The sequence below is a fragment of the Lissotriton vulgaris genome, chromosome 1_1 (assembly GCF_964263255.1).
Source record: "Lissotriton vulgaris chromosome 1_1, aLisVul1.2, whole genome shotgun sequence".
NCBI lineage: Eukaryota > Metazoa > Chordata > Amphibia > Caudata > Salamandridae > Lissotriton > Lissotriton vulgaris.
In genome coordinates this window covers 1,025,287,546-1,025,310,610 of record NC_141685.1, presented here as the reverse complement: position 1 = coordinate 1,025,310,610, position 23,065 = coordinate 1,025,287,546, and the positions used below count along the sequence as shown (strand labels likewise).

At 48.9% G+C, this 23,065-nt stretch overlaps 1 protein-coding gene across 4 annotated transcripts in view; it reads left to right on the top strand.

Moving 5' to 3' along the window:
- Positions 1-23,065, top strand: part of SLC44A2 (solute carrier family 44 member 2 (CTL2 blood group)) — a 376,289-nt gene that overhangs the window by 312,217 nt on the left and 41,007 nt on the right. For all 4 annotated transcript variants that reach the window (XM_086961742.1, XM_086961734.1, XM_086961726.1 and 1 more), the window contains exons 18-19: positions 18,234-18,307; positions 18,938-19,008. In XM_086961742.1, the coding sequence (XP_086817868.1) occupies positions 18,234-18,307; positions 18,938-19,008 (145 nt within the window). The remainder of the gene's footprint in view (positions 1-18,233; positions 18,308-18,937; positions 19,009-23,065) is intronic.

Sequence of the window (23,065 nt, the reverse complement as noted above, 5' to 3'; positions counted from 1 at the left end):
GCACATTAGCAAATTTACGCCAACTCAATAGCACATGGATATAATTAGCAAGCATAGCAAGTTACACTATAACCAGAGCGTCTATTGAGTAACAGGAGGAATTAAGGTTAATTTTAAAAATATATAGAATGTAAAGGATCAACAGCCGAACAATCTAGCAGGGAGTACCGAGTGGGCAAGGCTTATAACAGAGCAGTCGGACAGCGAACGTTTCCAGAATATTGGTGCAAAGGCTATCAGTAGGTAGGCAAAAAACCATGTAAGCAACACACCAGCCATTGCCCATCCCGGCACAATAGGCAACCCCGATACCTCACACAGGACCGCAGGAAGCGGAGAACAGCGAGGGCATCCCACTAACCCAGCATATCGATCCAAAGGAAATAAGAAAAAGAAAGACAAAGAAAAAAAGACACAAAAGAGAGAAAGGAGGAGAGAAGGTCCATAGTATCTAAGGGAAACAAAACAAGAACCCCAACCCCCAACCCTGCACCCCTGCAGAGGCTACGGCCTATCCCCCCCCTAGCAGCGTGCCTGTCGCCCTCAAAACGAACCCGAAATGTAGAAAGAAGACCTAAGCAAGATAAGGCCATAGAGCAAAGAATAAGGAAACCCAAAATCCCCACCTCACCAGCCCCCCACCCTGCACGTCGAAGAGGCTACGGCCCACCCCCCAACTAACGTGCCCGTCCCCCCAAAGAGTCCCAATGATAGGGAAGAAACGGGGGAAAATAATGAATACCAAATGCCCACCCTCCCCCCCCTTTACACATAGTAGCTCAGGTTCGAACACAAAAAGACCCACAGATCACCAAACAGGTCGGCCCCGAGCTTGTGCAAGCGGGGGAAGGCAGGATAGTGAAAGGATTAATGCCGTGGCGAGCGGAGCTCGCAAACTAAGCTGCCATCTCGCTTCGCGCTCGGCCACGCCCCCTTCTTCAGTCTTTTTAATGATTATACATCTAAAATAATTCCTAATGTATTACGATTAAATGTCTGCCTTATCCTGTAATCGAAACTCTTATTTGTCACACCTCCACTCACCTGAAACCAGGAACCGCAGGAACGAAGAGAGCCACCCCACTCACCTCCAGACCAATCCAACACACAGACTACCACAGTATGGGTGATTGGTGCCAAGGGGAAAGGGAAGATAAACACACCACCCCTGGTGGGCTGGGAAGGAATGAAGGTACTGGACGTGAAGTCTGATTTGGGTATGATCAGGTGGAAGTGACACAGACACCGTGTCTGTAGGGCGGTCCCAGAGAAGGTAAGGACAGTCCTAGGTCTGCAAGACAGAATATTTAGATGGACTTTAAAGGTGGGAATACAAAGATGTGGGACATACACACGAATCACGTGTACTATTAAAAAAAAAAGGAAGAAGGAAAGGAACACCCACTCACCATGGGTGCCATAATATTGCAACATATAACACAATCCAGGGGAACAGAGAGGAAGTCGGTCCAGATGGCTAAAATGTTCCGGATGGGAACTGCGTAGAAGGGATGGTGGTGTATTAGGGAAGGAAAAAGTACTCCAATTCCCACAGTGATGCGGAACATATCAATGTCATCTCCTCGAGGTGCTCTTTCAAGCCCTCTGGAACAGAAGCAAAAGAATATCCCATATTTGCGTTGGAGGCGGTGCTGCCGGCTCCTGCCGTGCGCCTCAGTGATAAGGGGAGTTGACCGGCGATGGTATTCACTGTTGCTGTTTAAGGAAAACACTTGTGGCTCCTGCTGTGTTAATGAATAGTTTAGGCGGTTCCTGCCGTGGTGGAAATTGATTAGCGGCTTCTGCCGCATTAAGGAATAGTTCTAGCGGCTCCTGTTGCTGAGGAAATTGGCAAGTGACTCCAGCCGCGTTCTTACAAAATACTGGCGACTCGGACGTTTAGGACGTTTAATTGCGGCTTCTTCCGCACTGGGAAATGTTTCGGCTCCTGCCTCTCAGTAGAGGCTTTACGCAGCTCCGGCAGCGTTGAAAAAACACTTGCGGCTCCTGCCACGACGAAGGAAGACTCGCGGTACCTGCTGCGATAATGCTTGCGGCTCCTGCCGCGCTGAGGGACACCTTCTGCGTAGATAGAGAGGCACGCCCCTGCGCCCTTTCCCGAATGAATTGCTGGCAAATTCGGAAAGAGAGGCAAGCACCTGCGTCCTCCTGGGGATTGATAGGCTGGAACAGTAAAGCCAAGCACCTTTGTCCGGGAGGGGAGGGTCTATTATAGCCACCTCCCCTTACCACCTGACGTGCTGTGACCAATACCGGTGGACAGGAAAAGAAAAAAGTAAAAAAGAAAGTAGATGGCAAAAAGAGTTGAACATGAGAAATGGAGAAGTGGTAACCGATCTAACACCAAATCTGTCTTCTGATTGAATCCAAATCAAATCTTCTTTGGCCCCGATTTCTACAGTACTTTTTACCCCGCTGAAGGTCTGCGTGCATTTTCTCTGGCGGTGTATGCTGCGATTTGCTGCAGGCCTCTATGCGATCTGACTGGCATCACAGATATTACGGGCATTGGCAGGAATTATTAATAGATACTGCTGATTGCTCTTCTGGTACTTCCTCAGCAGTATAGAACATTTTGTTCACATCATGAACATTACTTTGTCTCTAGCTGCTGGGCTTACGGACATCCTTTTGGGGGCATTTCCTATGCAGCACTGACCTGCTGTGTAATTGGTGACTGTATACTTGTTTGGTGATTGGCCAGTCGTGTGATGGCTTTGGGAGAGAGTTATCCCCCAATGGAATGTTTTTTTGGGGGGATTATTTAAGTGTAGTGTTTCTATTTGGTGTCTGTGTATTTACTATGGAGAAACGTACTGCAAAACAATGCAGATTGCACTCTCCTAATTCAGGGTATGACTGTGATTTCAGCAGGATGTGGCGGTTGCAACTGATGATGCCCCGGCTAGGGTGTCTGTTTCCTTGTCTGCTGTGGAGGCCCAGGCTCTGATAGATGCTGCTGTCGCTAAGGCCTTATCTGGGAATCATGAGGTCAAGTGTTCCTCAGTCCAGTTAGAGGATGATTCGGCTTCTGACTCTTCACCTGATTCCATTCAGTAGAGGTATGTGGCCCCAGGTGGAAAGTTTATGTTCCAGGTATGTGTGCTGTAGATACACATGCTTTGCATATTCCTGCCATCTAGTGTTGGCTCCGGATGTTTGCAAGTTGTTTTTCTTCGAAGAAGTCTTTCCAGTCACAAGGTAAAGTGACTCCTCCTTTCCGTGATAGTGCGCATGGTCATCAACTCCATTGTTACTGTGTTTTCTGCCATCTGGTTCGGACGTGTAATGCTGCGCTCCGGTTCAAAACAGTTTTTCGTGTTCCTCTCGGTGTGCAGTCCACTCTACCCTCAACAGTATTGTTTCTGTATGCGTTTCCTTGTTCTCCGTGTTTTGTATCACTCGACAAAGTTCTCCAATTTCGATCGAAAACCTTTTGAGCGGCCTTCATGGCTAGCTTTCTGTCGATGGATCGGACTCCATTCAAATTCTGTCCTGGGTGCCAGGCCAAGTACCCACGCACTGATTAGCATCAAGTTTATTACTTATGCCTCACTCCGAAGCACAAGGAAAAAGACTGCAACGCTTGTAAATCTTTCGGTCCAAGAAGAGACTACGCGATCATTTGGCTCGCCGACGAGAGATGCAGTGTTAAAGCATTCAACACACTGGATATCTTCGGGGAAGAATCCGAACAGGAGATCGAAGCTTCAGCTGCAGAAGAGCAGGAGGCCCTCTCCGTTCCAGTCTGATTCAGAGTTCGAGATCGATCTAGAATCTAAAGATCTTCCTCCGGGACAAGATCCGAATGCACCAGTGGCAGAAGATAGATGGCTGCTGCGAAGTGAGGGGCAGACACTGCCATTGATGAAGTCGAAGAGCAGCCAGAGAAGCATTGCAGGGAAAACCCATACATCTGAGAGCCATTCCTGCGCTGACGAGGCGGAGACCCCGGGCCTTTGCCTGCTTCATTAATTAGCACTGCAAGGAGCCGGAGAGACGTGCCGGCGTGAGCCCTGTGGGCGCAAAGGAGAGGTGAGTGCTGGCTTTCTGATAACCAGCGCAGCAAGGTGCACAGATGAGTGAGGAGAGCTCTCATTGATCGCACCAGATGGACGATTCGCCAGGACAAGACCCAAAAGCAGAAATATCACCGAGCCCAGGTAGGATCGTGCATGACCCTAAAATGGCGACTGTCCCCCCTGCCGAAATGATGACCGAATAAAGAGCTAAACCAAGTAAGCACCCTCTACTACCCTACAAATTAATTCACTTTCATGGTCTGGCCCATTGAGTCTACACCAGCAGGGCTAGGGGTGGTTCAACCCCTTTGGAAGCTGACCTTCACTGCAGAAAAGGCTGTAGGGAGCGCCCTAGCTCCTTTTGTTCAAAATCGCGGGGGCATCGCGGAGTGGCAAACTTCCACATGTAAACACAATTGTGGACTCAGAAGACTGATTGGTACTAAAATGAATCCCCTAGAAACCTTGCAATTACTCTTAAATCGGAATTCGCTGAGCCTGACCCTAAAATTGCGCCCCCAAGGTACTTCCGGAGAGGGAAGATGTCCCTAAAATGGCGCCCGCCAAGGTATTTCCACCGGAGTGTGGCGATGTCCCAGTAGTTGAGAGGGTCCCGATTTCCCATCTGGATAATTGGCATAAGTGAGCAATATGAACCACAGAACTAGAGGCAAGCCTAGCTGCAGAGTCTCGGGGTCAAGCAGACTCAACTGCCGGACTGTAAGATCACTGCTAAGCTAGATACCCTTTCCTATCCCGCCATCCTCGTTATCTCCACTTGCCCGTTTCTGGACGCAAGACTTTCGGTCACGTCATGATCTTTACTCTATCCGGCGGAGACCGAACCACATAGCTGATTCCCGGTTGAGCTGCACCAACAGCTATAGGGGAGATTGGCTCCTGCACACCGCTATGGCCGTCACCTACCCAGCCGGACTTTGGACATTTGTCTTGTTGTTTTCTCTGCTGCTATCTCCTCCCAGTGGACTTCCAGCTCTCGTTGGTCTTCTTGGGTCTTGATTTTATGTTTGTTAGTAACACCTGTCTCAACTATGTAATCATTCCGTAAGTTGTGTGAATATGTGGTAACCTGTAACTCGCTGTTTCCTTATGTAAAGTCCTCTGATACCTCTGGGTCTAGCCAGCGCTATATGAAACTCAAATAAATAAATGCCATGAGTACCAAATACCCCTTGTCTATAAATCTTCCACGACACACAAGGCTACGGCACCACCTCTGCCTCTGGCCAAGGTCGGCACCGAGACAATGCTCCAGAAACAAACCGTCAAGCCTTCCAGCTTGGGACCGAGTCGACCTAAACCTCCTTTGGATCTGAAACCATTAGGCTCCAAGGACAAATCTAGTTCGGAGCCGAAATCCTCTGCACCGAAACAGAAACATGCTTCAGAGCCGAATCCTACAGACAAGCCTATTTCGACCCCGAAAGACAATGTCTCTGAGCTGCTGGAACCAATTTTAGACATTCTTAAGGCAAAATTGGATCCTAAGCAGAAAAATATTTACTTTAATACTGATACTGGACACATTTCTGCTAAAACACCAGCAAAACACAAGCTTCCTTTTGAGGACACAGCAAAGATCCCTCTGAAGAAGAAAGACATGGCTACCAGCCCTGTTTATCCTGCCCTTCAACCCTGAAGATCGATTGCATATAACACCTCCGGGATCGCCACATACAGATCCGGATAGAGATCATGGGGATGATGATACTCATTTGCCTGTAGACCCTTGGAATGATTACACATTGACACCCCAGTAGACAATGACCCAGACCTTTACCCTGCAAAGCCATCACCACCAGATTATAGCATGGCTTACCAACCGCTCATTTCTATGGCAGCAGAGTATCATGGGGTAGCCTTACATAAAGAGACATTAGAAGAGGACTTTTTATTTGAAACACTAGAGTCCATACACCGGTCAAGTCAAACACTCCTTATGCTTAAAGGCATGATGAGGCATGCAGACAATATTTTTAAAGACCCTGTCCGAGCACGTATTTTAACTGCAAGAGTAGACTAAAAACTAACCCTCACCATCATATCCTGTATTTATAAAAGGACAACTACTTCTCGACTCCCTAGTAGTGTCCACAGTGGTTAAAGAGCTATTTCACAAACCTCTGGTGATGTACCTCCCCCCAGACAAGAAATCTAAACTTATAGATGCCTTGGGAAAACGAGTAGCTGTTCAGAGCCTACTAGCTAGCTACGACCGGGCACACTGGGATGAGATGGAGCAACTGCTCCCAATATCTCCCAGATGAACACAAAAATAAGGCACAGCAGTTAGTTGATGAAGGGAAACCCATCTCTAACTCCTCAATCAGATGTGTTTTAGATGCATTGGACATCACAGCTATAGAGATTAACACCAGCATTCTCCTTAGAAGGCTTGCATAGTTTAGAATCTTGAAGGTTTAAGCCAGAAGTTCAGCAGTCCATTTTGAACACCCCTATTGACAAGGAACACCTGTTTGGTCCTGTAGTCGACCAGTCCTTAGAAAAATGAAGGACATTTAAGTAGCAAAATCCATGGGAGCGCTCCAGTCCACATCCAATAGAGGCTCCTTTTGTTGCTCATTTTACAGAGCAGGGTCCAAAACAATATCCTCAGACCCAAATGCTTCCTCCTTATAAAGGTAACAACCAGTCATTTCTCTCTAGAGGTTTCTATAGAGGAAAAGAATCCAAAGGTAAGGGTAGAGGTGCCGCACTGCGTAACACCACTTCTCCTAACAGTGACTTGCCCCCCCCTCCCCCCCCCCCCCCCACCCCGATCACTTAACATCTGCCGCGGAAAGAGTTCAACAGTTTCTCCCCATTTAGCAATCTATAACTGACCAATGGGTGATCAACATTATCCAACACGGTTATTGCCTGGAGCTCACTGCCAATCCACCAAGCATTCCACCTTGCATTCACAAACTGTTGTCAGACCACTTACAGTTACTCAAACAAGAGGTGAAGTCTCTCTTGGAAAAGGGAGCTATAGAACCAGTTACTTTACAATACCAAGGTTCAGTGGTTGACTCTCTTCATTTTCTGATCCCCAAAAAGGACGGATTATTAAGACCAATTTTAGATCTGCGTTAAACCTGTACATATTGTCAGAACATTTCCATATGGTAATGCTTCAATAGATCATTCCGCTTTTACAGCAAGGCGAATTTATGTCCACACTGGACTTAAAACACGCATATTTTCCCATTGCCATTCATCCAGCTGATAGCAAGTATCTCAGATTTGTGATAGCAGGCAAACACTAGAAGTTCAAAGTAATCCCATTTGGAGTAACTACTGCTCCCAAAATGTCTAGCAGTAGTGGCTGCTCATCTCAGGAGACCACAAATTCATGTCTTCCCGTACCTAGACCACTAGCTCATCAAAGCCAGCACACACCAAAAGTGTTTAGAACACACTCAGACCACACTACACATACTCCACAAAATAGGTTTCACAGTCAATATTGAAAAGTCTCACCTACAGATACAATCCTATCTGGGAGCCACTCTCCACAAGCACACAGTTCTAGCCTCTCCCAATGCAGCCAGAATCTGCAATATCCAGACTCTATTGCTGCAGTTGCAAATAGGCCAATCCTTACCAGCAAGGACTTTCATGCGACTAGTGGGAATTATGGAGTCATGCATTGCAATAGTGCCTCATGCAAGACTACACATGCATCCACTACAAGAATGCTTAGCATGTCAGTGGAATCCATCATAGGGTCAGTTAACGGATCTAGTGTTACACAGCTGCACCCATCGCTGTCTGCAGAGGTGGAACCCACAAAATTTATCAAAAGGGTGGCCTTTTATTGACCCTGCTCCACAAGTCGTGCTAACAGCAGATGAATCGCACAGGTTGGGGAGCAGATCTCCATCATTACACAATTCAGGGTCTCTGGGACGACAAACACAAACCACTCCACATCAACTGTCTAGAGCATCTAGCAGTAATTCTAGCGCTGAAAGCTTTTCAGTTTCATCTTGCAGCCTACGTTGTCCTAGTCCACACAGACAACATGACAGCGATGCACTATGTACAAAAACATGGGGGACACACTCTCTCCAACTGTCACACCAGTCTCAGACAATTTGGAAATTAGCAATCCATCACAAAATTCACCATCTGGTTGAACACCTCCTAGGAGTGAACAATCAAATTGTGGACCTCCTCAGCAGAAAGAGACTGCAAAAACACAAGTGGGAACTTCCTCCCCAAGTTCTCCTTCCATACTTTCAACAATTGTGATATCCTCAAATAGATCTGTTCGCCACAGCAGATAACGCACAATGCCCAAGCTTCGCCTCCGGGTTCCCACACCCTCTATCCAAAGGCAATGGCCTATTGATGAATTGGTCTGGGATATTTGCCTATGCTTTTCCGCCTCTCCCTCTCCTTCCATTTCTGGCTCGGAAGCTCAGGCAAATATCCCTCACACTGATTCTAGTAAATCTCACATTGGCCTGTTATCCGCGGTACACCACCATGTTAGAACTCTCAGTAGTTCCACATCAAAAGCTACATCTCACCTCCAGTCTTCTCACTCAGAACCATGGAGAAATCAAGCATCCAAATCCCAAGGAGCTAAACCAAGCGATTTGGCTCCTGAAGTTATGGAGTTTGGATATCTAAATTTGCCACAAGACTGTATGACTTTTCTGAAGGAAGCAAGAAAATCTACTAACAGAGCTTGCTATGCAGCAAATTGGAAATGATTTGGTGTCTACTGTAACAACAAAATTCTACCTCTGGATGCTTCTGCTCAGAACATTGTTTAACTTGTTGCACCTACAGCAATGTGGGTTTGCTTACTCATCAATTCGGTTGAATCTTGCAGCAGTGGCTGTGTATTTACAAAACAGACAGCATTTGTCTTTGTTCAAAGTTTCTGTCATTAAAGCCTTTATTGAAGGCCTAGAGAGTTATACCACCAAGAATTCCCCCAGCACCAGTGTGAAATCTTAATACTGTACTAACAAGACTTATGGGTCCACCTTTTGAACCACTCCCTCTGGTCTGAAGTCAGCTCCCCGTGTTTTTACCAAGGTCTTGGCTCCCCTGATGGCCATTCTTCATCTGCCGGGGGTGACTATCTTCCATTACCTGTCCAACTGCTTGGTCAAGGGGGCTTCTCTTCCTCTGACTTGTTTGCATATCCTGAAGTTCCTGGACCTTCTGCCTTCCCATGGTTTCTTGGTAAATGCGAGGAGGATACAGCTGGTTCCATGTCTGAATCGCATTTTCATTGGGGCCTGGTTCTGGACAGATCTGGGCATTATCATGTTGCCAGACTCAAGGATGTTGAAAATTCATTCCCATCTGATCGATTTGTTGCTGGCTGTGGTCCTGTTTGGGTCACCTTGGATGCACGTACAGGTGACCTGGCGGCCACTGTGTTCTTGGTTCCATGTGATCATTGGCACCTTAATGTCCTGATGAGGATCATACTGGGCAAGTGGGTCCCCAATGTGAGTGGACTGTTTTTCTCCCGGTGACTCCTGTAATTCTGGCTGAACTGGAATGGTGGCTCTTTCCAGCAAACCTTCTGTTGAGGGTCTGTCTTTGTGGTCTCAAGATCCAGTGATCATCTCAACATATGCCAGCAAGAGTGGCTTGGGGGGGGGGGGGGGGGGGGGGGGTCCTGGTTGGGGTGTCTCACAGTCAAGGGTCTATGGCTGGTGGGCCATGGATCCTTATCTTCCAATTGGAGGGAGTTAGAGGGTATTCGTCTGTCTCTCCTCCATTAATATCCTCGTCTACAGGGCAGGGTTGTCCTAGTCCAGAAAGACAACACTATGGCCAAGTTTTATGCCAATCGGCAGGGGGAGGATGAGAGCTCTGTCTTGGTCAGCTGTTGTGGTTCAGATATTCTGGTGGGCTCAGACGCGGGAATCATTTGTGGGCCATCATTATTCAGGGTGTTCTGAATTGTCGGGCCCATCACCTAAGCAGGGAGATTTTGTCCTCTGAGGACTTCTGTCTTTCTCTCCTGGTTTTTGCCAAGATGTTGGTTGTGGGGTTGCTCTCAGGTGGACCTGTGTGCAAGTCTGGGCAATGCTCTTCTACCCTGTTTTTTCCAGAGGAAGGGAGGTGTCTGCTTCTGGGCTGGATACCTGACCTGCCCTTGGCCTGTCTGCCTTCTGTTTGCTTTCCCTTCAGTTCCTTTGATCTGGAGGTTTCTGGTTCAGAGTGAGGGGGCTCAGTTTGTTCTGGTTGCTCTTGCATTGCCCCCTCTGTTTGATTTCGATGTAGATGTAGATGAAGGTGGGTTCAGAGTGGAGGTTTCCATTGGTTCCATCTCCTCTGAGATTTCCGACTCTCCCAGTGTCCTCCCTGTTGCGGCTCCTGTTGACTGCTTGGCGGTTGAACGGGTGGCTTTTTGTTTCAGGGCTTTTCTACCTCGGTCTCTTCTGTGTAAGCTCTAGATGGTTGTCGACTTGGTTTTCTTATGCTCTGCTTTGAAAGACGTTTCAGGCTTGGTGCGATTAGCTGCAGGGGGATCCTCTTTGTGTTGCCCTACCACAGGTTCTGGAGTTTGTTGTTCCGTAGTCCTGAATCTCTTCGGGTGCAGTTGGTGGCGATTAAGACTTTTCGGTCACCTTGGAAAGGGGAGGGTGGGGGGGTGGGGGGGGGGGGGGCGAGGTTATTGGATGATCAGGGTCTTTTCTCCCTGATCTTTACGGGGTTTGCCAATCTGTCCTGTCCCTCAGGTAGTGTGTCCTGCTTGGGATATGCAGTTGGTTTTGCAGGCTCTCCAGTATCCTAATTTTGAGCCTCTACGTCTATGAGTTTACGCCTTTAACTTTGACGGTCTTTTTCCTGGTGGCATTTACATCTGCTAGCTGGTTGGGTGGGCTTCGTTCTTTGTCTTGTCTGTCTCCTTTCTTTTAAGTTTTTGATGACCGGATCGTTCTTTGGTTGGGCCCTGGATGTGTGTCCAAACTGAATTCTCTGTTTCATCGTCAGCAGGAAGTGATTAGTCTTGTGTTTTTTTTCCCTGATCCTCAGTCTCCTGTAGAAGTTGCCCTTCATTCCCTAGATGTGTGCATGGGTTCTTGGTTTACCTGGATCGAATAAAGGAGTTCAGGCAGTCTTCTGCCTATTTGTGTGCTTTGGTGTGGCTCGGAGGTGGGATAAACCTTCCATTCCAACCTTGAGCGGGTCGATTCGTTCTTTTATCCTGCTTGCCTACAAGTAGTTTAGGTTGTCCTCTCCGCTGGGGATCATGGGGAGGTTCTAATAGCAGCATGCCCGCTTCTGTGGCTGAACTCTAGGGTGCTCATTTGCAGGAGATCTGTTGGGTGGCCACTTAGGTGGTGCCTTCTACTTTTGTGTCCCATTATTGGGTACTTCAGGGGCTGGAGGTGCCAGACTTGTTGGGCTCCAGTGCCTTCGTCTGCTTTTTTTATAACCTGTTTTTTTTCCTATGGATTAAATCTGTGCTTGAAGTTCTGTGCAGTTGTCCTGGTCCTTTTGGTAGCTCTGGTGCATCTCACTATGTGATTCATCTGATAGACATCTTTCCACAGATTCCTTAACTTCGAATTATCCCCAGTCGTCAGACTGGATCTGGAATTTGTTTTGCAGCAGCACCTCTGCTCGCCGGGGGACAGCGCCATACAACCCCGCCCTGACGTCCACGGACGTGACTTCAACGAGGCCATGTAAGTCCCTCCTGGCGCGCTGACGTCCGTTTCCTTCTTTTCTGCGTGCAACTCTGACCCGGAGTACGTGGTTCCTCTGCCTGTTTTCAGGCCCCTTTGATGCTTTTGTGACTGGAACAGTGTGGAATGTCTTCAGGCTTTAAAACGTGTGCCTCCTGTTGGCGGCAAATGTCCACGACGGACAAACACCTTATTTGCATGTGGTGTCTGTGCGAACACCTTGACACGGATTGCGACGCCTGCCAACACAGCCGAAGTCCCGGCTGGAGCGCCGGATGAAGCTACTTTTGGCTCGCCTGCCCCGGTCGGAGTTGTTACATCCCCGACCTCCTCTTCAGCGGCAGGTCCCAGTGGCAGTGGATTCCTTTTGTGGCGTTGGTCGCCATTTGGTTCCTGTGTGCTTTGCTTGCCCCTTTCGGGTAAGTCCTGACGCCTAGGTCCTCGACCTCCCTTCCTTCTGTTATCTGGGGCACTAGTTCCCAGATTTCTCCGATGTGCGCCCTGAGAGTCGCCCCTCACCTATCCGCCTTTTCCTGGCGCAGGGCGACTAGGACTCCGAAGGTGGCGGCCTATGCTGCGGCCCTGCAGGCCTCCCTTGGGTCCCGTCCTCTCCCTGGAACATCCTCGGACCCTCCGCTGCGTGTGGGGTCTCCGGTGGACTCACCCGTCGGTTCGCCCCCGGTGCCGACTGAGCCCCTTGCTTCTAGGGATAATGGAGGTATGGCATCGTCAGGGCGCGGCCCAGCTGGCTCCCCCTCTTTGGCCCATAGCACCCCAACGCACCGCATAAACCAGTGTTGCTCCTTGTGACATCGCAGGTGGTTGCTGGTACTCTCAGCATGGCTCCGAGGCCACTGCGGCCTTCCGGACAGGTGGCTGCCATTTCGAAGGCCGAGCCAGTGCTGGTTTGGCGTCGTAGCCTTGCCTCCCCGGCTCCGTTCCTTACTTCGGACCCGGAGCCTGTCTTGGTTGAGGCTGAGTTTGCGCAGGTCCGGCGTAGTAGATTAGCCTCTCCGTCACGGTTCCTTTCTTCGGAACCGAAGCCTATCGTGGTTGAGGTTGAGTCTGCGCCGGATGAGGCCGGGTCGTCGCCGCCCGAGGACGTCCTGGCGCCACCTTGATGCGAGATCCTTGACTCCTCTCCGGAGGCTTGTGGTGGGAGTTCGGCGTCACTCCGAAGTCAGTCTATGCCGGGTCCGTCCTTGCCCCCCCCCCCCCACACACTCTTCCCCCCCACCCCCCCACACACACACACACACTCTCCTCCTGGAATTTGTGGCTCCGGTACACTCTCTGCCTCCTCAGGAGCTCCGTCAGGACCGTCATGCATCCCGTCAGGACCCTCATTCGTCCATGGGGCTTCCTTCATTTGGACATTGGTCTAATCCTCCGTTCATCGGACAACCCCCTTGGAGTAGGCTCAGCTTACAACCCTCACCCATGGATGAGTTACTGTCCCCTCCTCGAATGTCTACCGAGGCTAGTTACGGCATTTATAAGGGTTGTTTCCTTGGCCGCTCACATTTTGAGTAAGCAGCCCCCTTTAGTCCCCTTGCCTGTTGACCACCTGTTGGATGTCCTACGCCATGGTTCGGGGAATGTAGAGCCATTTCTGCCTTTCAAAGCCTCTTTATAATGCCCTTCTGGGCACATGGGCTCGACCGGCATCGGGTGATGCGGTGGCTCGTTTGATCATGCACCGCCACCGCCCTGCTCCAAACGATCCAGTTTGCTTATTTGTTCATCCAGACGTTCAGGGGTTTGTTCTGCAAGCTGCCTTTCCTTCCTTGCCTCAGCTGCTGCTTCCTCCCTCCCGGGAGTCCAGATGGTTGGTGTCGTGGGGTCGTAATATTTTCGCCTCCACTAGCTTCTTCGACCCTTTGGGACTCTGCCAAGTCTCTTCTGTCTTCCACCTCTGACGGCGCTCGTGTTGCCCTCCTCCATCTTACCCGTGACGGCTGTGATCTGGTGGAATTTTCTATCCGTTCGGCCCTGGATACCTCCGATTCCTTCGGACGGACTATGGCCGGTACGGTTTCACTAATACGCCATGCATGGTTGCGGTATGGCGTCTTCCCGGAGAATACTCGGGAACGCCTTTTTTGATACCCATGCCGATTCGGCAGTTCAGCGCCTCCTTACGGGCTTTCGTCCTCCCCATAGGCCTGTACTTGGCAGGTCTCCGGTCGCCCTATCCTGGGTTGGTTACCCTTTCATTTAGTGCCCACCAGTTGGACTGTTTTTTTGGGGGCTGGCAGTAAGCCTACTATGGCGGTGTTCCACAGGTTGTTTGTCCTCTGACTGTGGTCTACCCTAAGAGGTGGTCCCTGTTTTTTCTTGGGGGACGTAATATACTCCAGGTGGGATACCTGTATGCTATTGTGTAGCTCTGCTCTGCGTCAGGCAGGCGTGGAGGTCCCCTTGGGTACTCTCATCCTACTGAAGTCATTATCTTACAGTTTGGATGGTTTTCAGTGTTGTGCCTTCTGGCACTGCCTCCCACACGCCACAGGCCTTACCCTGCTTGAGCCTTGGTATGTGCCTCATTCTCCTCTTCTAGAAGTTCTATCTTTGTACTAACTCTTTTCAGTGTGTTTGAACACGCTTCTTCCGAGGCTGCCTCTTGCCATGGGTGCATTAGGCGGGTTCCTCCTTTAGCGCCCGCTGCTGCGTTGGTCTCATGGTTCGTCCCTTTTTCTATTTATACCCACAGATTGATGACCGTTGGGTATCCCTTTTTACACACCTCCACCTCTCTTCGCTTCGGCGAGGTCTGGACCCTTATCCCCATTTTTCGGGGAGTACTTGGGTGTCTTGTACTCCTAGCTTGCCATCGCTCTGCACGGCGGTGTTTTTTTTTTTTTTAGCACGTTTATAGTGCACTTTGGTGCTTTTTCCTGTTGCTTCAGCAGCAAGGGTTCCTAGGGTTTCGCTCCCTAGGGTGGCCCTCCTCTTCTGGATGCTCTTTTCTTGAGGGTCTTGTCTGTCCTGTTCATGTACTGAACAGTCCCTCTCTTCTGTGGGGGTACATTTCTCCTCCGGGTCGAAGGTGGTGGTTCAGGAGATTTGATGTTGTTCTCCACAGCTATAATGATATTAATAATAATCCACATTTTTAAAGCGCGAACAATCACCCGTAAGGGTCTCCAGGTGCTGGGGGCCGTCGGGAAGATAAAGCAAGCTATTGCCAAGAGTCACATGGTGCTAGGCTAATCTGCCGCCGGCGATCGAACCCTGATCCCCAGATTCCAGCGTCAGTCGCCCTGGCCGTGGCGCCACACCTCTCACAGCTATGCTTGTTCTTCACGCTTCCTATAGGCACCTTCGATGCCTCAGATGCCACACCTTTCGGATGTGTCTTTTTCTCTCGGGTGTCACCCTAATCTGTGTTGGGTATGACAGCGGGACAGCTCCTCTGCTGAAGGTCATCCCAGGTGCTGCGCCCTGCATCTTTCTCCGTTGGGTGCGTTCTCTCCTTGGCCTTCGGATTGCCTTGTTGGGCAGTCCCGTACTCATCTTAGCTACACCACTTAGTTGTCTCCGTAGCTGTCTGCTATATGCATGTTCTCGTTGTGGTCCGCCTCGGTGTGCTTCAGCGTGGTGCTGTCCGCCCCTGTCGCTTGTGACTAAGTATTGCACTTGGCATGTCTTATGTTTCTAGCCTGTACTTCTGGGACGTTACTCAGTTCCTTCCTCTTGCCTTTCGCTTCCTGGATGCTGTCTGTCCGGCCTCCCTTGCATGGGCTCGCCTAATAGGCTCTAAGTCTCCCCATATTGTCCTCTAGATCTTGGTTGGTGTCAACTTAGCGCACCGTTGAGCTCTGGGAGTAATTTTTCGTTATGAACTCTCCCTTCCGTTATGGGATATGGCTTAGTGCCGTTATTCCATCCCGTATTCACACGGGTGTCGTCTCGCGACATTCTGATCGTCTTGTGATGCCTTGCTTCCCATTGTCTTTTGCTCTTCCGAGCTGCTTGGGTTGCTGACTGGCTGCACCGCCACAGCTTTTCCTATAGTCTGTCACCCTGTTGCTGTCTCAATGGACTCTGGCACTTTCTGTTCTGTCGCAGACCCACCTTCCCCTTGGGGTATGGCTGTGGTATCTATTCTATGTTGAGGAATCTGCGGCTAGATGTCTCTATCAGAAGTATGAGTTACTTACCTTCGGTAACTATGTATCTGGTAGAGACGTTGTGTAGCCGCAGATTCCTTAACGCCCACCCATCCTCCCCGTTCTGCGAGGACCTTTCAAGGTGGGGTTCTCCACCTTGCCTCCTTTCAGTTGATACTGGTCTTCATTCAGGGTGCTCCTGTTGTGGCGACCCTCTCAGACTTTGCCTTCTGCAGCCGCCTTCCTCTGGGTGGCTTCTCTTCCTGTGGAGCGGTGCTTTTTGCTCTGCCTTCAAAGGGTATTTATTATTCCATTTCTCTGTAGTCCTCCACTCTGGTCCTTCCAGTGTGGGGTCTTCTCCTGTTCTTTACCTTCCTCCTTCCTCCTCCATCAGTTCAGGGTTTCTTGTCTCCTCTGCAGTCGCCTTCTTGGGGTCTCTTGGGCAGTGCCTCTGCCCTTCGATCTCTATAGGTGAAAGCGCCATTCTTTGTAATGTCATCTCGCAGTGGGTTGTTGTTCTTCCTGTGCTCCGCCATTGTTGGCCGGCACAATTCTGCGTTGTAATAACAGTCTTCCTATTGTCTGTCGGGACATTCGTCCCTTGTTGCTCAGCCTCTGGGGAGGGTCTACGCTTGGCTTTCCGGGGTTGTTTCTAAGAGCGATGCTCTGCCTTTACTTCTTGGTTTGTTGGTATACAGTGTCTGACACTGTCCTTCATGATGATGTTATGCATCATCAGGTTTTTTTTTTACGGATTTTTCCTATTTCGCACACTGTTCCCATGCTTACAGTTTTGTTGGTGGCTCTGCGTTGTGCAGCGGAAAGGTTTCTCTGTAGAAAACTGACGTCCGCGCACTGGGAGGGACTTGTATGACCTTGCTGACGTCACGTCCGTGGATGACGTCAGGTCGGGGTGGAGTTGCGCCGTCACATGGCGTGCAGAGGTGCTGCTGCAGCAAAAAAAAGCCTGATCTAGTCGCCTGGGGATAATTCTAAGTTAAGAAATCTGGGCTAGTCAACGTCTCTACCAGGTACGTCGTCACAGAAGGTAAGAGACTCGTACATAATGGTGAGAGGGACGAGGAGGTAGTGCTGCAATTACTCACCGGTAATTACATTACACTGAGTCCTTTTCTCGCTGTGATTAATCAGGTCCTCCCTCCCTCCCTCCCTCCCTCCATTTCGGCCAGTCCAGCTGGGTGGTGTTTGGGCTTGGCACACAACTGTAAGTGAGGAGGGGGTCTTTCATTCCTTAGGAAAGGGATTGGGAATGGCGGCACAGGGTTACCACTATGCAATTTATCTCTGTGAGTGAAGGACTCAGAATAATGCTAGCACTGAGAATTAATCACAGCATTTCCTTCTTTCTCTCTGCTATTAACTGTAAACCAAAATGTGGGTTTTTGATCTAGGTTTCTCAGACCTTACGGGCATAACCCTCTTATTCTTGAGTAACTCGAGAATAATGGCAATATGATTGCACTATCATTGACTGCAGCATTACTAAGTGGACTATGACTTCCTGATAAAACTGGCAGCAGTGGACCCCACCACAACAAATCAGTTTAACTTGCTGTATCCATCTTTGGTATTGGCATTTGAAATGTGCCTTATGTGGGAAAACCCCTCTTGTTTTGAAGACCAGTGAACCATCTACTAAAAATGGCTGGAAGTAAGGAAGTAAAAGCTGTTTTTATCTTTTAAAAATCCATGCTGAAAATGTGGTATATTACTATGCTTTTTTATTCTCTGCAATTCCTTCTCACTTTTTTACTGTTACACTTCCTCATTGTCTGTTTCATATACATTTTTCTCTATGCTTTGCCTCGCTTCTCTTTTCCTTTGTCATTTTGTGTCTCACTTCTTGAGTTGTCGTGCTCCATTGAGAGACTGTGCTCTCTGTATAGATCCTGAAGCCACAGCGAAAAATGTCCTCTTGGGTGTGCTGTTGTGCTTCTCCATGCCCCAACCGTGCAGGTTGAGCAGTTTCTGCATCAAGGTTGTACCAACCCTAAGCAGCACGTCTCCGGGAGGTTGGGTATTGGGGTGTGAATTCTTTTCTTCCTTCCCTTCATACCAGACTCTTCATGGTGCAATGTTGCTTATGTATAAAGTTGCACATAACAGAGGGGCATGTAGAAGAATTTGCTGTCCTCAACTTGTAGCATACTTTTGGATATGGTGATCTCCCACATCTTAAGAAGGGGAGTTATGTACATGGATTCATGGCACACTGTTCTAGTGGTGTTGAGCATAGGCATCTTAGACATTCCTTACCCTCGGTAACACAATTATCAGGCAAGGATATGTGTAAGCTGTCCCTAAAAACCTTCACCATTGCACACATTTTCTGCTTCTTTGACTTCAACTGTTTATCTCCCCAGATTGCCATTTATGGAACCAATTTCTGCACCTCTGCCCGGAATGCCTTCGCCTTGTTGATGAGGAACATTATTCGGTAAGAAACTCCCAAGGATTAAGGTGCTGCTATGAGTGTGGCTGGGTAAAAACATTACTGGTCCAGAAGGTACTAAGGGATTCAATGTCAGAGAGGAGAGAGGGTTACATGACACCACTGTCTGGGAGTGGTGGAGCAGGGGGACCAGGTTAAAAGGACAGTGTCCTGGAGGAGAGAGACATTGAAGGCCAGAGTCTTCAATGCAATGGATCCTAAGAGCTACAGTGCTGAGGGCGGGTCAAAGGGTGGTTGTAAACCAGATATTTGAACACATAGGTGTGTTGGTTTGCAGGGAGAGAGAAGATGTGGGGTATTTTGTTGTCTTGGACAAATGAGACTTGGAATAAGAGGGGCCGCTATAGTGTGTGGAAGGTAAGAGAAAGACATGGGAGGGGATATCTACCAGTACCCCATTTACAGTAGCCAGTAGGGTCAAAGGGGCTGGGCGTAATATACCTGGCAGGCGACTCACTGCACACCTCGAGCAAGCTTGGGTGCAGGATTTTGTAGGCGATTGAGTGAAATCAGAGGGTCAATGAAGTGGTTCAAGGAGGTCACAGAGAGGGTCTGAGAGTGCCTTCTTCAAAATGCATGAGAACTCCTTATGCTCTCCCTTTCTCTTTATTTTAGTGTGGCGGTATTGGACAAAGTGACTGATTTCCTACTGTTCCTGGGGAAGCTGTTTGTCGTGGGATGTGTTGGTAAGAAATCTTCGAATAGTATAGTCCTCAGAATGAAATCCATAGTCTTTCACAGCAATTGTGTTATACTCAAAGGCCCCATACGGGAAGAGGTGTGGGGCAGCGGCCAGGGTGCCTAACTCCGGACCACAGGGTTCACGGTTCGACCCCCGGCGGCAGGTTAGCCCAGCACCATGTAACTCTGGGCAATAGCTTGCTTAATCTTCCCAACGGCCCACAGCGCCGGGATGCCTCCGTCGGAGCTAGCTGTGCGCTTTACAAATGCTGGCATTTATTTACATTTCTAAGTAGGTCAGGATGGGTATGATATTTACTGCACCCTGTAAATAGTGTTACTCCATGTGAGCCTTGCTTTTTAAAATTACTGTACCACTGGGCTCCAGAGGGACCAACCGTCCAGAAATCACTATTTTTAAGCCCTTAATAAACAGCCAAAGCATCTGTTAAACGCTAATTTCCCAACAATGGCTGAACAGATTTACACATAATTGAAAGACATGATTTTAAATTAAAGGGCTATGCTCTCACAACACCCTTCGGTAATGTATGAAGTAGCACCCTGAATGGAAAGATCTTGGTCCTTTTATACCCACACAGGGGCTCAAAAGAAGGCAGTACCAGTATTTATTTTTAATTGTTTTGTATTTTGTGAAGCGCATGGTTACACTAGCAAGTGTTTCCCCGCGCTGAAAATGCTACAGATGTTTCCAAGAGATCATGGCATGATTGCGAAAAGAGCTTAATTCTGGTCTTAGTCCTTGGGGAAGAGGACTGTTTTTAGGTCTCTCCGAAAGTTTGGCTCAGAGGGTTCCATACGCAGTTTTTCTGGCAACTGGTTCCATATCCTGGCAGTCTTGACTCTAAAAGACTTTCCACCCATTCTGGCTGTTTTGACCTTCGGGACTTGTACTTGCCCTGTGCCGCATGATCTAAGCTGGCGGTGGGTTCGTACCATTTCAGAAGGCCATACAGATATCTTGGGCCTCTACCATGCAGGATGCGATGTCCTACACATAGGGCTTTAAAAGTCACTCGTTCCCTAATCGGGACCCAGTGAAGGGTTTTCAGTGCTTTTTTTGATGATGCTCTTCTGGGTAATTGTAGGATCAAGCGGGCCGCTGCGCTTTGTATTCGTTGTAGTCTTGAGAGGTTTTTTGTCGCTGGCCCCTAGATACAGTACATTTCCATAGTCCAGCCTAGTTGTTATAAGGCTATGGACTAGGGTCTGGCGTACTGGTATGGGCAGAAGGTCCAGCGTTTTCCTAAGGACCCGCAGTATCCCAAAACAGGTGCTTGCTACTTGTTTGGTTTGGTGGTCAAACGTTAGGTTTTTGTCTAGGCAGACTCCTAAGTTCTTTACTAAATTACTGGGTGTGGGTAGTTCACCCAGTTCTTCCGGCCACCAGGCTGAGGTCCACACTGATGGGGATTTACCTATAATCAATACCTCCGTCTTATTTCTATTAAGGCGGAGGCTGTTGTCTGCCATCCACAGTGCCACCTTCTGCATACAAGACGCGAAGTTGTTAGCGCTTTGCTCCTCTGGTTGCGTTAGGGTCACAATCAGTTGCGTATCGTCAGCATACGATACTATCTCATCCCCATATGTATCTGTGATTCCTCCTACTGGGGCCACATAAAGATTGAATAGGGTGGGGCTGAGACTGGAGCCTTGTGGCACTCCCTGATTTAGTTTTATTTCTTTGGACCTGAACTGGCCCTGGGCGACCTGGAAGGTTCGATCTGTTACGAATGATTGAAGCCATTCCCAAACTTTTTCTCTCACCCCTCCCTTTTAAAGACACTGTAGCAGTGTGTGATGAGCTACAGTGTCGAAAGCAGCACGGAGATCGAGGAGAATCAGTGCCGCCGTCTGGCCCTCATCTGCATACCTTCGTAGAGCTTCTGTTGAAGACAGCAGGGCCGACTTGGTCGAGTGAAGAGCTCGAAATCCCGACTGTGAGGGGTGGAGCAGTCCATTGGTTTCAGCAAATGCCGAGAGTTGTTTGTTCACTGCTTTCTCAGCAATTTTTGCAAAGTAGGGGAGGAGGGAAATAGGTCGAAGGTTGTCCAGTTTTTCCAAACTAATGTTAGGTTTTTTTCTCAGGGGAAGGACAATCGCTTTTTTCCATGAGATGGGGACTTATCCTGTACTAAAGGAGAGAGCAAGGAGATGACTAATGTAAGGCTCCAGGGTGGTTATGCTGCCATGGAGTCTTTTAGGGGTTGCTGGATCGCTCGGTGATCCTGATTTAATTCTACTTGCTATGTGGCATATAGTGTCCTGAGAAGGTACTAGAAATGTCGAGAGACAATTATTCTCCTGTATCTGTAGGATGCTGTCTGCCTTTCCCTCGCCTACTCTGGCAGTGTCTGGGAAGCCCGCGTAGATTTTGTCTACTTTGCTAGCAAAGAACTCGGCTATTAAATTACACGTTTTAGCTGATCCAGTCATGGGGGCCGCTAGTAGGGTGAGATCCGAGAGTTCCCTATATACTAGGAACATTTCCTTCATGGAGTTGTCAGCGTCTTTGATTCTAGTACAGAAGTAAGATTTCCTAGTTTTTCGGATGAGTGCGTGGTATATCTTTAAATTGTTCTTATAATCAGCTCTTTCTGTCTCGAAGTAATGTTTCCGCCATTTCCTCTCTAAGCTTTTACATTTTGCGTTTTGGTCTCGAAGTTCAGTGTTGAACCAGGGGGCGGATTTGGATATCCTCGCCGGAGCCTTATGAGTCCATGGCGCTGTGCAATCTAGCGCCTTTAGAATTCGTCGATTCAATTCTAAGCAGGTGGATTCTGTATCTTTGCCCTCGGGGGGGCCTCCTGATGTTATGATTTTATTAAAAGCCTCCGTGGAGAATTTTGCCCATTTCCTTCATTTATTAGTGGAGCTAGGTTCCTTCTGGGGTCCATTATCCGGGGCGCCACCCGGAAAGTGACTAAGAAATGGTCTGACCATATTACAGGGGTGGGGGGGCTCTACGGTTAGGGTGTCCCAGTTGGCAAAGATAGGATCTAGGAGATGGCCCTGACAGTGAGTGGGTCTTTCTGATTTAAGCAGCATCTGTATGCCGGCTAGCTCCTGTTTAATTTCCTGAGCTTCGGTGTTCTTAGGGTCGTCGAAGTGAGAGTTTAGGTCACCTAGGAGGAGGAGTCTCTCGTGTTTGAGAGCTGAGAGCGTAAGGGTTTCGATCAGTTGGGTGGCAAAGGTGGCTCCAGGTCCCGGGGGGCGGTATATCAGGAAGCCCCTGATGCAGTACCCCTGGTGCACTGAGATGGAAAAGAAACCTGTTTCACTGCTAGCAAGATCCCTTCCCTCTAAAGTGCAAGCTAAATCTTGTTTGTGAATTATAGCGTTTCCTCCCCCTTTTCCCTTTAGCCTGTCTATTCTCTTGATGTCATATCCCGGTGGGAGGGCCGCCAGTATATCTGGTGCCGATGTGGTGTTCAGCCACGTCTCCGTGAGGAATAAGGCATCCACCTGACCATCCATTAGGTAGTTGTGTACCTCCATCGTATGTTTTCCTAGAGAGCGACAATTTAGAAGGGCAAGATTAAGTATCTTACCTTTGTGTCTAGACCCAAGTTGTCTGTTGACTATGAAGGAGCAGTGTGCACAATTTTTTCCTCCATTATTAATGTTTAAGCTGTGCAGACAGGGATTTTCTAAAGGAGGACATAAATTTCGAAGTTCTAAGGAACTATAGTGTTTACGGGGGCTGAAACCCACAGGGGTTCATGCCCCTGACCCCGGTCGGTCACGGACGGGCACAGACGGGCTTGCCTTTGGCGCGCCCGCTGCGCCCGTCCGCTGCGCCTCCTGTGAGGGCCGGACATTTTAGGCAGAGTGAACGAGGGTGGGAGTGGCCAGTACAAGAAGAAGGTTTTGGGTACATATAAGGTCATACAGAAAATGCACAGTCAACAAGTGGGAGGAGCTAACAGTTGCTCATTCTGGTGAACACATCCTGATGAACACATCCTGACCGTTACAGATTAACAGCAGCTGCGTGGACAGCTGCAAGCTCAACTGAGCATGTGCGAAGCAGAAGAA